Source organism: Seriola lalandi, unplaced genomic scaffold, assembly GCF_002814215.2.
Source record: "Seriola lalandi dorsalis isolate HSWRI2012SDOR001 ecotype SW California unplaced genomic scaffold, Sedor1 jcf7180002054763, whole genome shotgun sequence".
Lineage (NCBI taxonomy): Eukaryota > Metazoa > Chordata > Actinopteri > Carangiformes > Carangidae > Seriola > Seriola lalandi.
In genome coordinates, this window is record NW_019525316.1 from 1,026,947 (window position 1) to 1,043,072 (window position 16,126).

General features: G+C 40.3%; 1 protein-coding gene across 2 annotated transcripts in view; it reads right to left on the minus strand.

Moving 5' to 3' along the window:
• Positions 1-16,126, minus strand: part of esrrga (estrogen-related receptor gamma a) — a 144,262-nt gene that overhangs the window by 73,183 nt on the left and 54,953 nt on the right. Inside the window, exon 1 of one of the 2 annotated variants that reach the window (XM_023425005.2) lies at positions 4,579-4,893. The exons of the other annotated variant lie outside the window; for it this stretch is intronic. Within the exon in view, the coding sequence (XP_023280773.1) occupies positions 4,579-4,634 (56 nt within the window). The 5' untranslated portion in view covers positions 4,635-4,893. Of the gene's footprint in view, positions 1-4,578; positions 4,894-16,126 lie in introns of those variants that run through there. 2 annotated transcript variants of the gene reach the window in all.

The following is a 16,126-nucleotide window of genomic DNA, read 5'->3' on the forward strand; positions in this document are numbered from 1 at the left end:
AAAGCATAAATGATTTGATAGATTGGGGTGACAGTAATAATAAATGAATACATATTTTGATGTATGGATGATGAACACAAGGAATGAGAAGATGAGAGCGTGGGGGGGTGGGGGGTAAGAGATGAGAAGAGATGAGCGGCATTGCCTCTCACAATATTTCACTTTCTCTCTCCACATTTAGCTTCACCGCCGGTGTGGTGTAATGGCTAATTGCAGTGAGTGTGTGTGGGTGTCACAGCTGGTATAGTCTCTGTTACTGCTCTTTCAACACATAAAGGCCATCACTGACCCATGACATACTCTCTCTCTCACACACACACACACACACACACACACACACAGCACTGATGGACCGAGCATAAATCAGAGAAATTCACATCATCAAGGCTCGTCCCATTTTGCTCTGTCATCTCTGTGTCTGTGAGTTTGAGGGTGCGATAGTGTGTATTAAATATTTGCACCTTTGTACACCTTGTGTAAGTCCAGGTGTGAAAGTGTAATTACATTTTTTACTTTTTAGCTGCAAATACTTGAAAAATGTGTGTGAGTTCATTGCTGTATGTGTGTAAGGGTGTGCGTTTCCGTACATGTGCGTGTGCATGCACTTGAGCGTTCATGCGTACATATGTGTCCAGCGGACCCCTAAGTGCTGGTGTCAGACAAAAGCAAACCCCCCCACCCCCCTCCCTTCCCACCTCTTGCTCTGTCTGTCTCTCTCATTGCATCCCTCACTCTTTAGGGGACTAAATTACCACTGGAATGCCCGGACCCTTCACATGAGAGAGACGCCGCCGTATGCATGAGCGGAGCGTGTGTGTTTCCGGGTGTGTTTGTGCGTGTGTGCAGACTTCGACAATGCAAAAACTGACAGACAAGGAATGCCGTAGGGACAGACGGACAGGCAAACAGACAGACAAAAAGAAGAACACTTCCTCGCACAGGCCATCAATGGGTCACACGAACACACAAAAAGAAACACACGCGTGCGCGCACACACACACACACAAAATATGGGCAGGCACGAACCCATGCGTGACAACAAACAGATGCAAATGCACACACACACGCAAGCGCGCACACACACACACACACACACACACACACACACACACGCACAGCCAACAAATCAGTGTGGCACATATTGACATGCTTTGACAGATGAATTAAGTAAATGATTTTATAAGGAGATTAAAAGGATTTTAATTTACGCAATCTCTTTGCCCACCCCCCCCTTCCCTCCCTCCAGTCAGCTTTACCTCTCACTCTCTCTCTACTGCTTTCTCTCCCTCATGGCCTGAGAAAAAAAATGAGTGACTGACAAAAAAGTAAAAGGCCAAAATAAATGTAAAAATATGTTCATCTTAATTTCAGCAAGTGAGCAATAATTTCTTTTCATTCTCATCAATAACAGAGATGTTGATTTTTTCTTCACCAAAGGAACTATCATTATCTTTTTTAAGCAACTATTACAAAGCTGCATTATTTAGGTTTATTTGTGTTTTAGGTAAAAAACTGTCTCAGTACTCATTGATATTCTGAAATAGCAGAGTGTAAGCAGAAACGGTCGGCCTTCAAGTTTCAAAAATGACATTTTCTTCAGTTAATTCACCTAAATTAGATTATGTTACCAGGAAAAATCAGAAAGAAATAATTCATTTAGAAATCTTCAAGGTCAAGGTATTTCTCCAAAATTAACTGAAACAATGAAATTTTTCTGTACACAATAAGATGAACACTCTAATACTTGCAGGGGAAAACTGAACGCTGTCTTTTGCACCCAATTAATCATTAAATCTGTTCAAGTAGAAAATAAATATCACTATAACTAAAAGATTTTGTATTTTTCTGGCATGTTTGCATTAAGTGTGATCGATTTTAAATTTTCCCTGGCAGACTCTGATTGATTTCAAATATGCACCAACTGTTATTCAGTCAAACATGAACAGAAATTTTGAATTTCATGTAAAAATTTCAACAGATGTATTTGTTTAACGTCTCATGTAATTGAAAAAAATAATTTAATAATTAAACCTAGACAAAAATCATGATTGAAAATAATTCAAACTTAAATCGCTTTTGCTGCCTTGTTATTCTCTTCGTCTCTCACACTGCAAACCTTCGCCTGAATGATCTGCACGGCCGCTGTGCGACTCTCACCACCCGTCTCCCTCACACCCACTGACAAAAACCACCAAATTCACTAAAGTCACTTAATATATCTTAATAATATGCAAATGGTATGTATATGGTGACATGAGGGGAATGCAATTATGTTAACAGCTTAAGCGGTACTTGTTGTTGTTATTATTATTATCGGTATGATCATCATTATCCCTAATATTTTAATTAGTGTAGGAAAGCAGTGCCTGAGAGCAAAGGAGGGGAAGCCTGAGCAGAGAAAAGGGAACGGCGGATGGATGGATCAATGGATGAATGAATGGACAGATGAAGGACTGGACAGGCAGATAGGTGAAATAATGGACAAGAGGGTTTTTTTTTGTTTTTTTTAAATGTTTGAGTGGTCCCAGTTCACATACAATCACAAAAACACACACAGGTAAAGCAGGCTAATTGTCTGACATGAAAGTGTGTTTTTTTGGTCAGTACAGTGTAATGATGTCTAAACACAGCTCTCACGCTTCTTCACCCATTATGGACCAAACCCACAAACCCAGTGGTCGCTGTATTTGTCTCAACAACTTCACAACTGTTGTTGTTTCCTAAAATACACCACACTGTTTTGCAGTTGAGAGACACACGCACAGACAGACTGCTCAGATACAGTGTACAGGGTTGAGTCCTTATAATCGGAAATGTACTGAACTCAGACTCTGCTGTGGACATCCAGTCGTTGGATTAACAAAAGGAAATCAGCATGCTCACTATAAAAGGTCGTTCTAAAGATCAAAACCTCAAACTCACTAAAAGCCTGCTTTATCACATTGTGCTGATATTCAAATAATCACTAAAAACCCTTTATGTGTTTTTTAATCATTAATGTTTAAAGAAAAAAATATGTGCAAAGGGGTCACTCTTTAGACATTTGCAAATCTCAGTTATTTGTTGCAAATCTAATCATAACTGAAACAAGCTACCAAAATGTAGTTTCTAAAATTAACTAAAGTTCACTGGTAAAGAAGTGGTTTTATTTCCTTTTTTCTTAAAAATGTCCCTCTCTTTTCCACATGCTGTGTGGGTGAGGGGGTCTCACACACAGACACATATAAAGGTGAGACAGCTTCAAAGCACACAAAAAATGTCAGCTTTCATTAAAAATGTGAAGAATGCCATGCTCTGGAAACACATCAGTATATCATTCTGCACTGGCTTCTGCTTTGACATTGTCCTTTCAGTTCCCCAGCTCCGACTTTCTGCCGTGAAGACACTTCAACTGTGGCTTTGATTCGGAGTAATGCATTTTAATTCAATTACTATAAAGACATGTCCACTTAGAAAAAATTAACCTGCACATATAATTTTATTTCTATACACATTGACATTGAAAATTCTGGCATTTATAATGGCAATGCAAATTTTACAGTGTCAGTGAGATGAATGAATTCATAGCTGCATGCAGAGAGGGTGCAGTCACTTACTGAGTTACATTCATCTCTTTAGATAAATACATATTTTTTTAATGTTTGAAAAAGGGAGAACTGTGTATGTTAGTATACTACCATTCTTCAATAATGAGTTTATTTTTGCCTCATTTTGTATTTCCATAAAACAAGCCTTACACACACAATAACTCACACACACTGCTGTCCACCCCGCCATTCAGTTCATCTGCATTTTGAACAGTATCTTCAACATACACCTAAAAGAGCAAAGCACTGGCAAAAGGAGCAGCTCAGCGGCAATCACTTGTTTGTGTGTGTGTGTGTGTGTGTGTTGTGTGTGTGTGTGTGTGTGTGTTTGCGCGCGTGTGTGTGTCTAACTGTCTCTAATTCCTGTGCGGGGCCACACGCTGAGTTGCCCGTCTGAAATTCTACCTCCTCTGGCATTTAAGAGCGCAGCTCTCCCCCTGTCCTCCTCCCTCCTCTCTTATGGGCCCTTCTCTCCACGTTGTTCCTGTAACCCCAATGCCCTGTTACTTCGCTGATTCTCTGCTTGAACAAACACACACTTAAAAAATACATGCACAAGCATAAACACACGCACAGGCGCGCGCGCACGCACACACAGACACACACACACACTAACTGAGAGTTGATGTTTCGTCATGAGAACAGTTTGCTGCAAAGTAAAACAATGTTTTTAGAAACAGAGAAAGTGAAGGAGAAAGTGTGTCTCTGCTATTGACGTGTGTGTGTGTGTGTGTGTGTGTGTGCATGTGTATGTGCGTGTGCAGGTGTGTTTGTGGGTATGTTCCCAGGTGGAGGGACAGAAATTCCGCTCCTCTGCCCACTGAGTAAGAGCTTCTGTCCGGATACTGCAGCCACACACACACACACACACACACACACACACACACACACACACACACACACACACACACACACACACAGTGAAGACAATGACAATGACAAGTTGAATGATGAATTAAAGGATAAGATTAAAAAGGTAAAATTTACCTACTCTTGTTCAGAGTGCATTAAAAAACACTCGGATAACGGGTGTCCTACCAAATCCATCGGCGATACCGGGTCATTGTCATGTCAACCTCCTCCAGGGAAAAAAAGAACAAGAAAATTTAAAAAAATCAAAGTTTTTATATCTCTCCTCTCTCTCCTCTTCTTCCTCTGGTCTTCCTCTCTCTCGGTCCTTCCTTCCGCTTGGAGGGAGCAATACAATTACCAGGCGCTGCGCTGCCTGCACTGATCGGCTCTGCTTGTGTGTGTGGATGTGAGGGAGCGTGTGTGTGCGCGCGTGTCTATGTGAGAGCCAGGGAGAAGGGGGCTATAGACACACACACAGCCAGCCAGCCAGGCAGTTGGGACGGAAAGCTGTGCTGCTGTCCTAATCAACGACTTAAAGCCCCGATAGCAGCTCATGAATATTAAGCAGCGTTTTGCATATGCAGTCCCTCAGGCCCGGGTCCTGCTGTGATTGGTGGATGCATGACCAATGGCTGCGGGGAGAGGCGGAGTAAGGGGTGGAGACAAGGAGGGAGCGAGAGAGAGAGAGGGAGAAGAGCAGGTGGAGAAGGAGGGATCAGACAAAGAGTGATAGAAGGGAAAAGAGAGGGAGGGAGGAAGGAAAGGAGGGTACGGAGAGTAGAAAGAGACAGGTGAGGGGAAGATTTAAAGCGAGACAACCCGCTTTCTTTCTTTCTTTCTTTCTTTCTTTCTTGTGACCCAAAACAAAACAAAGCAAACATATAATGTTTAAAGAACACAATGTGAAAAAAACGATTCCCTGCTAACAATATAAAAAAATAAAAATAAAAACCTTTACAGCAGAGGTTAGAAATCAAAGTTGCACCATGTTTTCCAGGTAGAAAATATGGATTCATGTCAGCTCAGTCACAAAACACAAAATTGCCCTAATCAAATCCAGAGAATCACAAGATCAAAGGAAAAAGTGTAAGCTTGACCCCAAACCCTAAGACTAAATAAAGTGTCACACTGCAAACACACACACACACACACACACACACACACACACACACACACAGGCAAAGGCACAGGCACAGCAGAGCCCATCACAGCTCAGCAGTAAAATAAGGGATTATGGCAATTCCAGGGCCCTTGTCCTTTGTTGTGGAATGATTTGGGAATGATTTTTCCCTGCTGCTTGCTGTTTTGTTGAGCTCCCTGCCATCTCGGTACCAGCAGGCTGTGTATTCCCAATATTGCCAATATTTCTAACTCCTTGGAATGTGGGTATTGTCAGTGCAAGAGGGATTCTCCAGCAGAATTAGCTCACTGCCCCTCTGTCTCAGAGAGAGGAGGAGACAGAGGACAGAGAACATGAGGAGAGAGGGAAGGGTCTTTTCTCTAAAAAAGGAAAATGGGAAACCTGCAGAGAGACTCAGATCTGCTCTGCCACAGTGATGCACACATTTCTTTCTTTCTTTCTTTTTCCTCCTTTCCTTCTTACTTTTCCAACACTCTGACACCCCAGCACACAGGATGGAGGGGGGAGAGAGAAGTGTGGAGGAGTGAGGGAGATAGAGAGAAAGAAGATCGGGGGGGGGTAGAAAGGGGGGGATGCAAAGATGAAAGAGAGTGGTTGTGATTAGCAGCTTTGGAAGTGAACAGATAATAAAACATTTCCTGAAACCAATCTCTGCTTTGATGTATGTGTGTGTGTGTGTGTGTGTGTGTGTGTGTGTGTGTGTGCAACAGAAGCTACAACCTCTTTCTTTCTCTCTCTTTCACACACATTCACAAACATGTTTAAACACACAGTCAGACGTGCAACACCTCAGCTTTGTTGGCTGACAGTAGGATGTCCTTATATTTATTACTTATACCCTTTTTCTCTCTTAAAGTGACAACAACAAATGGATAGGCCGATAATTCCCACTATAGGATGTACATACAGACTTTGTTTGCAGATAAAGAATCTGTGGAGCTACATGGAGAACTCAGGAGGTCCTGTTAACCAAGCAAGCCAGTGGATATAGTGATTATCATAGAATATACAGCGCTGAAATACCAACCAAAAACCAAATGCGACTCAAACAAAAAGGAAAAGAGAGAAACATGAAGTGACACCCAAAGCTACAGATACAGATGTGAAGATAATCCCACAGAAACTTGCTTAAGTTGCCTTTATATATGCGGAATCAGAATAACCTATAGATGACCAGTTTCTGAATTTAGGAGCAACTTAGAAGACAAAGAAATGAGTTTATATGACATTTGCAAGAACACCACACACACTCACTGACAGATGTTGATTGTACGTAAGTACATTTGCCGTTTCCACAGAGGGACATGTATTCAAATGCGTGTATACACGGATGCTATGAGGTTCATGTACACACACACACACACACACACACACACACACACACACACACACACACACACACACACACACACACAGTTATGATGTATCCAGGGGGTTATAAGCATCGACAAAGATGAGTGTGAATCAATGCTGCCGTCACTACTGGGCAAACAAATCCTTTACCAAAACCTCTGTCTCTAACATGCACACACACACACAGATACACAAACACACACACCTGCTATTGCTGTACATGTGTAGAGCGCTTAAGATGCAGGAGCACAGATTTATGTATTGAAAAATATGAAATCTGTTTGTGGAAAATTAATTTCACACATTTAAGCATCATCCCCTTTCCCTCCACATCCTCTTGTCTCCCTTAGTTTCAGATTGCATTAGTTCATAGAAAGTACATGCTGTTATTAAATAATATTCTATTTATGTTTACTAAAAATATAAATAATTACAATAACATAAAAGAAAAACATTGTGAAATATAGGGCCAGACTTTGTAATATATGTAAATGAACTTATTTAAGGACTGTACTACAAACAGAGACACAGAAGTTGAAATCTGCTTGAAAAACGTGAATTTAACTGTCTGTGGTAAACTGCCTATATTTATGGAAGACAATACTTTGCGGCAGTTTACTTTTGAAAATATTCAGTGGCACTTTTCTTAGCTGAGTTTCACATTCTGAAATTCATGCATTTATGCTGTTTGTGTTAGGAAGTGACTTTTAGGACACTGACTGTCAGTTTTAGTACAAGAAGCAATGTGTTTGATACAAAAACATAAAAGGCATAAGAATGAAATCTAGGGATCAGGTTTCACTGTGCGTATGTGCCGTTAGTGATGCTTTAAAAAGCTTTTGTCTATTATGTAAATATGGAAGAACTATGCTGAAACACTAAATCCCTATACCACACACACAAAACTATAAACAGAGCTGTGTTTAAAAGTTTCCATGTTCCTGAATCTTCTCAATCTTGTATTTCAAATCTACAGATGCTGTCACAAAACCTCAGTGTGTTAAGTTGCACGAAAAACAACCGTAACTCCTTCTCTTTTTCTGGTTCGCTTCTCTTTTCCCTCTCTGACCCCCATCCCCCCTCACCCACCCCCCTGACTATTATTTGGCTCCTGGTCAGTGTGTATGTTGACAGTGACCCCTTTAGGCCACTTCTTTCTCACACTGGATGAACCCGGCTGCCACTCAAACTTCTTAAACGCAAAGGTATTATGGTAAAAGGCTGGGAAATACCTGGTGTGTTCACACCTGTGTGCATATGTGTTTACACATAAAGTACATACCAAAAACCCACTCAAAATGTATAATATCACCCTAAATAATAACTGTATGCATGGGTGAATGGGCTTGTTTGCATCGTCTCTGCAGTCCAGTCACTATGTGAAAGCTACTGCACTACACTGTACAGTGCTGATCTCTCCCTTGTCTTCTGCCTGTGATGGTGCGTGTGTGTTTTGACCCTGTGGTGGCAGCCTGTTGACATTTGTAGAAGAATTATCTCAGTGACATCAATCACATCACTCAATAGGCCACAGCAAGTTCATTCAGGGCAATGTGTGCGTGTACGTGTGTGTATGTGTCTGTGCTGGTCTAAACAGTCTTTAACAAATTCAAGAGATGGTCACTTAAGCAGCTGACCTCAGGCCACCCATCGACACGTATGCCAGACTGAGGCCAAACTGCAAACAAAGCTGTACTGATTAACAGAAATATGACTTTTATGTTGATAATAAAATTTCACTTGGTGCTTTTTTGTATTGACATTTATTAATAATTAGATCAAATTGAATTATTAATTCACTGTAAAAAATGTTACTCGATAAAAATCCTTCCAAGCTGTTGTAAGACAGGTTAACTACTTAGTATTTTGAGTTGAGAAAACTTAAAAGTATACAGTAACTGTAACACTAACAATGAAGTTAAGCCTACATGAAAATGTTAAGATAATTGGTTCCACCAACTTCATGAAAGTCAGTGTATGAATTTCATCATACTTGATTAAAATTCAAGAGAACTGAATTGCATCAATTGTAATAATCAATTGTTAGCAGTTTTACCAACTGCCCTTTTTGTGCATATTCCATCAAATCTACATTAAATACTTAATTAGCATTAACACAATTCACGTTTTAGAAATAAAATGTAACAAAAAAACAAATATCACATCATTAACATTTAATCATTGATGTTTAGGAACTTGTTTGTGTCATTAACTTCCTGTAATACAGCAGAGTAAAATTAAACATGATTTCAACTTTAACAGATAAACATTGTAAACCAAATCAGAGGTAAACACTTTCTCAGACATTAGCAGAAAAAGACCTGAAAAGAAAATACAAAAATCCATAGAATACTCAACTTGGCTTTTGTAACGGCAGAGAGAGAGAGAGAGAGAGCAGCCAACTCAGAGAGATTGTAGTTCACCACAAGCCAACAGAGGGAGCTATGGACTCTGGTCAGTTTACAGCCAACTGCAGCACAGAGACTAGTTGTGTGTGTGTGTGTGTGTGTGTGTTTGTGTTTGTATGAGTGTGTCTGTGTGTTTATCTGCAAAGCATCGTACATTCGAAAAGCATTCCAATAGTAAAAATTCATCTATGACATCCAATTAAATTAAAGGACCTGAAATCCTTACACACACACACACACACACACACACACACACACACACAGCCAGCAGGGGCGGGAGAGATGGAGCTAAGTTATCTGATAGCTCTGTCAGCAGGTACAGTAGAACACAGTGTGGAAATGGCCAATTTGACCACAGACCCCCTGCCTGGTCCTCCAACCAGCTACCAGCAGCCAGAGAGGGAAACAGAAGAGAAGAAAAACAGGGAGGGTGAGAAGCTGAAAGAAAGAGAGAGAGAGAGAGAGAGAGAGAGAGAGAGAGCAAGAAGCTTAGAGCAGGGAGGAAAAAGTGAGCTGGAGACCCAAAAAGACACCTCTGTCACCAAAGTGACCAATTGGTGTAATAGCAGTGAGGCTTCTACAGTCACAAGGTGTTATTAGATAAACACTACACTTTAGATGCAGTTCATTTCCGGCTGTGTGTGAGTGATTGAGTGTGTTTATCCATGTTTTCAAGGGTGTTGCTTTTTAGGACTATATATTAGTGTTTTTAAAGAGCTGGTTCATGCAAAAGAAGAAAGTAACAATTTAACAACAACAAAGAATTCAAATACAAAAACACAGTGATATCATATGAATTGATAATATATAAATAATATATATATATATATAATATTCAATAATATATATATATGTATATATAATTGAATATTATAAATTATTCATAAAAGTGTCTCTATTTTCAATTTAGGTTTATATAAAGTAGAGAATTAACAAACAAATGTGTATAAATATCATGATTTTTGAATCTATCTCAGTACTTGACTTAAACTTACTCATAACCTTAATTGTGACTGTAAACTGAGCCCAAATCCCCAGTTCAGAAATAACCAAGGAAGTACCAACTAAAAATGTTCAGACTTTAAAGAGGTTCCCCTGCTCTACATTCACTGTGAGAACATTCGGTCCTCACAAAGGTAAGAGCACACATACACACACACACACACACACACACACACACACACACACACACACACACACACAGAAACATCAGAAGTCAAGCACACACACAAGGTACTGAATACTGTATAATGCTCACACACACAGAGCTATCTTACATATGCATATTGTGCTCACACTTGGTAGCTATTGCAGATGAATTAAGGTTTTCAGTATTTCATCTTCCACAAACGATCCCATGGCTTTGACTCACTCAGGGGCTTTGGGTTGTTTGTAGAACACATGCTTAGATGGTAAATGAGCAGATGCACAGGTGGAAACATTCAGTTTGGTCAAATAATCAACATTTTTATACCAAAACACCAACATGCAATATTTATCAGATGCTGGTAAAAACAATAATTGTTGGATAAATCAATCATAATTACCTGTCACACTGGACAACATTTTGAGATGTCATGGCTTTGGTTCCACTTCCTTAATTCTGTGCATGTGTGTGTGAGTTTGTCTGAACACGAGTGTGCGTGTAGGTGTGTCTGTGTGTGTGTGTACACCCAGGCACCTCCAGGGAAGGAAGGGGTAGTGATGGTGATCAAGGCCAAGGAGAGAGCACCAGCTGCTGGGAAAAGCTGCTGGGTTTAGGGGGCTTTCTGGAGCCTGTCACCAAAACTCTGTCTGGGTAACCTTTGGAGGAGGGTGCATGTACACACACGCATGCACGCGCGCGCACACACACACACACACACACACACACACACACACACACACACACACACACACACACACACACAGTCACGTGTGGACTCAGATACACATGCTCTTAATCTTAGTGGATGTATGATGTGTTTTCTTTAGAACAGAGAGACATGTGACAGTTCTGTTATTCCATACAAAGGTCAGGCAGGATTCACAGCTAGGAAGACAGAGGTGTGTGTGTGAGAGAGATACAGACAGATACAGAGTGAGGGGGAGAAAGAGAGAGAGAGAGGGGAGAATATGTGTATAATTAAGTGACAAAAAGAGGGTGAGAAAGAGAGTCATATGGAGAAGGTGACCTTAGCGTTTATAAAAAGGGATCATTAGCCTCCTTTAAACTTTCACATGCTTTCACTATTTGACTGTTACATAAAAATGTAGTTAGATGTAGTCACAAGCACCAATACACACTAACACCTCCTGTATCCTTGTTTTAAAAATGGAGTTTACAAGTAAATAGCTTTTCTATGGTATTTTAGATAATAAATGTTGCTGTAACCTACAGCAGTGCAACTGCATCAAGTTCAATGGATACCAATAATAAAAGATTTTGTTCACATAAAAATACACACACTCTCTCACACACACACACACACACCAGGTCAGTTGCGGTTGCCATCCTGTCAGTGGTCAGACTGAAGGTTGGCTGGACCGCACCTCATCAAAGAGTGAAAGGCGGGACCTCATCAAGCGGGGACAGGCAATAGGGGCAGGCTTTGGGCTGGACTGAGGTGTAACCTCATCAAACGTGGACAGACAGGGCAGGCATGATAGATGTCAACACTGAAAATGTGTGTTAGTGTGTCTCTGTGTGCATGTGTGTGTACATAATTTCCATTCAGTCAATGTCCGTATTCTCTGTTCTTGCCAAATACTGTGTGTGCACAGAGAAACATATATGTGTGTATCCTCCCAGCCCAAGTGAGATTCCACACCAGCTTCCATTCTACACTCAAGATGTCTCCATCTGTCTCATGCACAAACACACTACAAACAACATATTTCTCAGACGAAAGGGATACACTGTCTCACCACAAATATCAACTGTTTGTATCCATCCATCTTTTTTGGAGCACGTCTTCAATTACTTTGGAAAACCAGAGTGGACATGCCAGAAAAAAAAGACTGTAACAACTTTTACAATGGGGAGAGGTGGAAAAGTGGAAAAGGTGGTGTACTGATAAAGAGAAGATGTAATGGAAGGGGACAGACTGAGAGACGACACAGATGGCAAAGTAGCATGTTTGGGTATTAGACAATAAAACAAATAATCATTTTTTCACCATGGCCTTATTTTTTTTCATTCTCTTGACCTCATGATCTCTCAGAGCCTCACTGCTACCACTGAGTTTCTCCCTCCCTCCCTCCCTCCTTCTCATTCTCAGGTTTTGATATATTCCCAGGGATAAATTAGAACCGGGATGTAATTACATACAGAGTGAGTTTTGCCTGGGTAAGAAAGCACGAGACACACACACAGCAGTATGTGTGTGTGTGTGTGTCTCGCTGCCTGCGTGCCTGTATAAAGCAGTGTTTTGTATTGAAATAGGTGACTTCGGAGAGGTACGCTCTTTTAATTACGCCGCTCTCAAACAGAACATGAGTGGGCTATTCCACTGGGATTAGTCGTCTCTCAGTGCTGTCTCTTTGTTAACATAACACACACATAACACACATGCATACTCAGACACAAATGTATGCCTGCCAAAAAAGCCCCTCTCTCCAATAGTTCAACACTCAATTTATTCAAACTGAGGTGCAAGCCAAGTGAATAATTCCACTACTAATAAAGACGGTAAGAGAGAGAAGAGATGAAGGGGGAAAGGGATAAAACAGCAAAAGTAGAGGAGGGGGGAGTGACGTGTTGAGGGGAAAGGTAAGCCTACAGAGAGAAATTTGATTTTCAAGGACAACAAAATATGAAGTCTAACCTCAACATCAATTGACAGTTTCAAGCTGGTGAACATGGGTATTTGATTTGTACCTATTGTCCTTGTGTGTGGAGGTTATAGATATTTCTCGCTGAATTCAACAATCAGTAGGTCAACATTAAATAGACCTATTAAGGACCGATCTAATGTCAGTATTAGATGTTGACTATCTATTTGAATCATTATTTTTCTTTTACCAATTGCAGATTGAATTCAAAAATTAAAATTCAAAATTTAAAAACGCGCTGCTTTGGCTCTGATGCAGCGGCCTCTCCCCGTCTGTGGTCACCACTATGTGGTCTTGAGCAATGTCCCACCCACAACACCATCTGTTTGGTTACATGTCACAAGTAATAGCCTATCACGCTGATGGCTCCTGTAGACACAGGCGGGAACAGACTGGAGCAGCTTCAGTGAACAAGCAGAGCTGTGTGTCAAAGTTAAGGCAGCAGATATTGACAAAATCGTAATAAACATCACAATCCTCTACACAATCCTATGAACAAGTTAATTTGTTGATCAAAGACGAGCTGAAAAGTGAGAAGGTGAGAGAGAGAGAGAGAGAGAGAGAGAGAGAGAGAGAGAGAGAGAGGGAGAGAGAAGCCATCGCTGACTGCTAAGCTAAAGTAGCAGATCAGGATAGCACAACAATGAGCTAGGTTGCTTTTCATAGTGTATGGCTCTTTTTATCTGGTGTCTAAACCTGCTGTCTGGCTACTGGTCACATTCATTCTTGATAAGTGATGAAAAGGTGACAGTTATTGTATTATGCACATACACATTACACAGCTTAAAATGAAGTAATTTAATTAGCTATATGCAAAGAATGTCTCTGTCTATTTAGAGAGAGCCCATAGCATCAACAGGCTAACCAACCATCAAAACATGAAGAAAACTGACTAACAGCCTTTTATCAAAATTGATTCACCATTTTTCCATGAAGTGAGAAGAACATGATGACTAAAGTGGGCAAATGCTCAATGAACATAAACTCCAAATCTTCATCAACAGGCTAAGTCCCATATAAGCAGGGTCCTCCAGAGCATGACTCTTCTGATCCTCAGTTAAATACCTAAACAAACCAAATAGTCAGGTTATGGTAAAATCGTGACCAGTTAGATTAGGGGGGGGAGGGGTGGGGAAGACATGAATACTATAGCGAGAGTGTGCTCAGAGGAGGAAGCATACTAGGACAATATCTGAATAATATAAATAAACAAATAAATAGTAAAAATTCAACTTTGATATTCTAAACTAGTCCAGTGCTATTGAGAAGGAAAAGTTGTGTAATATATATATATATATATATATATATATATATATATTAATATTACATACTGACTGTATTTGTTGTTGCTGTCAATGTGAACAGCTTCATTCAAACTTCAGGTGCAGATTTGTCATTTAGCTGTTTGCTTGGCGGTACTTATTTTACTCCCTTTGCTGTAAAATGGTGAAAATGAGTTCATTTGTTATACTAGATGGATGATATTATTGCATCCAAAGAGTAGAGGGGACTACAATAGTCCACACTGCAAGATACACAGAACATAAACACACTCCACTTCATCTGTGTCTGTGTCTAATGACGTGTGTGAGTAATTACTTTAAAGCCAGTGTGTGCGGATGTTTAAGTGTCTGTGCTCATGTTTTTATCTGTGCTTTTGTCTATGTCTGTGCCTGCAATGAGTGTGTTTAATGGTGTGTGTTGAAATAATCACTTAATCGTCGTGCTGCCTCCATTTGAGAAGAATTGTGTGTGTGTGTGTATGTGTGTGTCTTGGTGCTATGGGTTCACTGTAAAATAACCTGAAAGATGCAGACATAAGTGGGGAGGTCTGGAAGCAGAAAGAGAGTTAAAATGGTGAGAATGATTGGTGAGAGGAAGGAAAGAGAGGGATTCAAGTGGGAGAAAAGAGGAAGAGAAAAAAGAAAACAAGGGACAGAGACTGAGGGGTTACATAGGTAGAAAGACAGACCTCCACCCTTTCTCTCTAATTCTCCACAATAACCCTTCCTTCCAATGTTGCTCTCCAAACCGTCGGCCTGTGAATTTATAGTTGGCCCAATGATTGCTTCTCGGGCCATGATGGCTGTAAATTGCTTTGCCATTTGGTAAATGTTGGCAGTTAGAAGGTATACAAGTAATTATTTCCGCTTGTGCTGATTGAGACATAATTCCAAGATGAGGCCCTGGAAAAATGACAGCATTTCGAAACAACTCTGTTTTAATTTCCCAGCATTCCTAATTAGAATCTGTATGAACATGGGGAGTTTTTTATGTGGTTTCCTCCAATGGGGCCAGAAATAATTAAACTGTCAAGGGGAAATAAATACGTATAAACAAGGCATAATTTTTACAGCGCGCAGCACCTTGTCAGGCTATGACTTTTTGTGAAGAAAAACAATGTGGGGAACAATGCAGGGACATAGAGGACACACTGAAAGCACACGCACAAACACACACAGACACACAGAGCAAAACACATACAGATTCATACAGTATCTATAGATAGAAACCTAGTCTTACCCCAGATGGATCCCACCTTAACAAAAGAACTTAACATTTAAGTCTCACTTTAATCTTTGAAAGTACCTCTGTCAGTTGCGGGTTTGTATTTTAAAGCTCAGGTATTCCTCATGTAAGGTCATCGTTCTAAAGAAACACTGAACTTCTGGGAACTCGTATTAAAAATAAGAATGGTCACCGGTGCCAGTCCTTAAAGGAAAGTTATTTATCACAACCAATCAAAACAATGGAGCCATCAGTTATGATAACTTTGTACTCACATGTTAAAACAGAATTCAACAACATAGCAAAAAACAAGTGATCTGGTGATGACAGAGGTTGCAACACACTGACACCTTAGCCAGATTATACCACTTTATATGGAAGCAAAACTTGAAGTAACCATAGCCATAGTATCCAGAATAACCCCTCATTGCACAGAAAAACTGTGGCTGAACTTTACCACATAA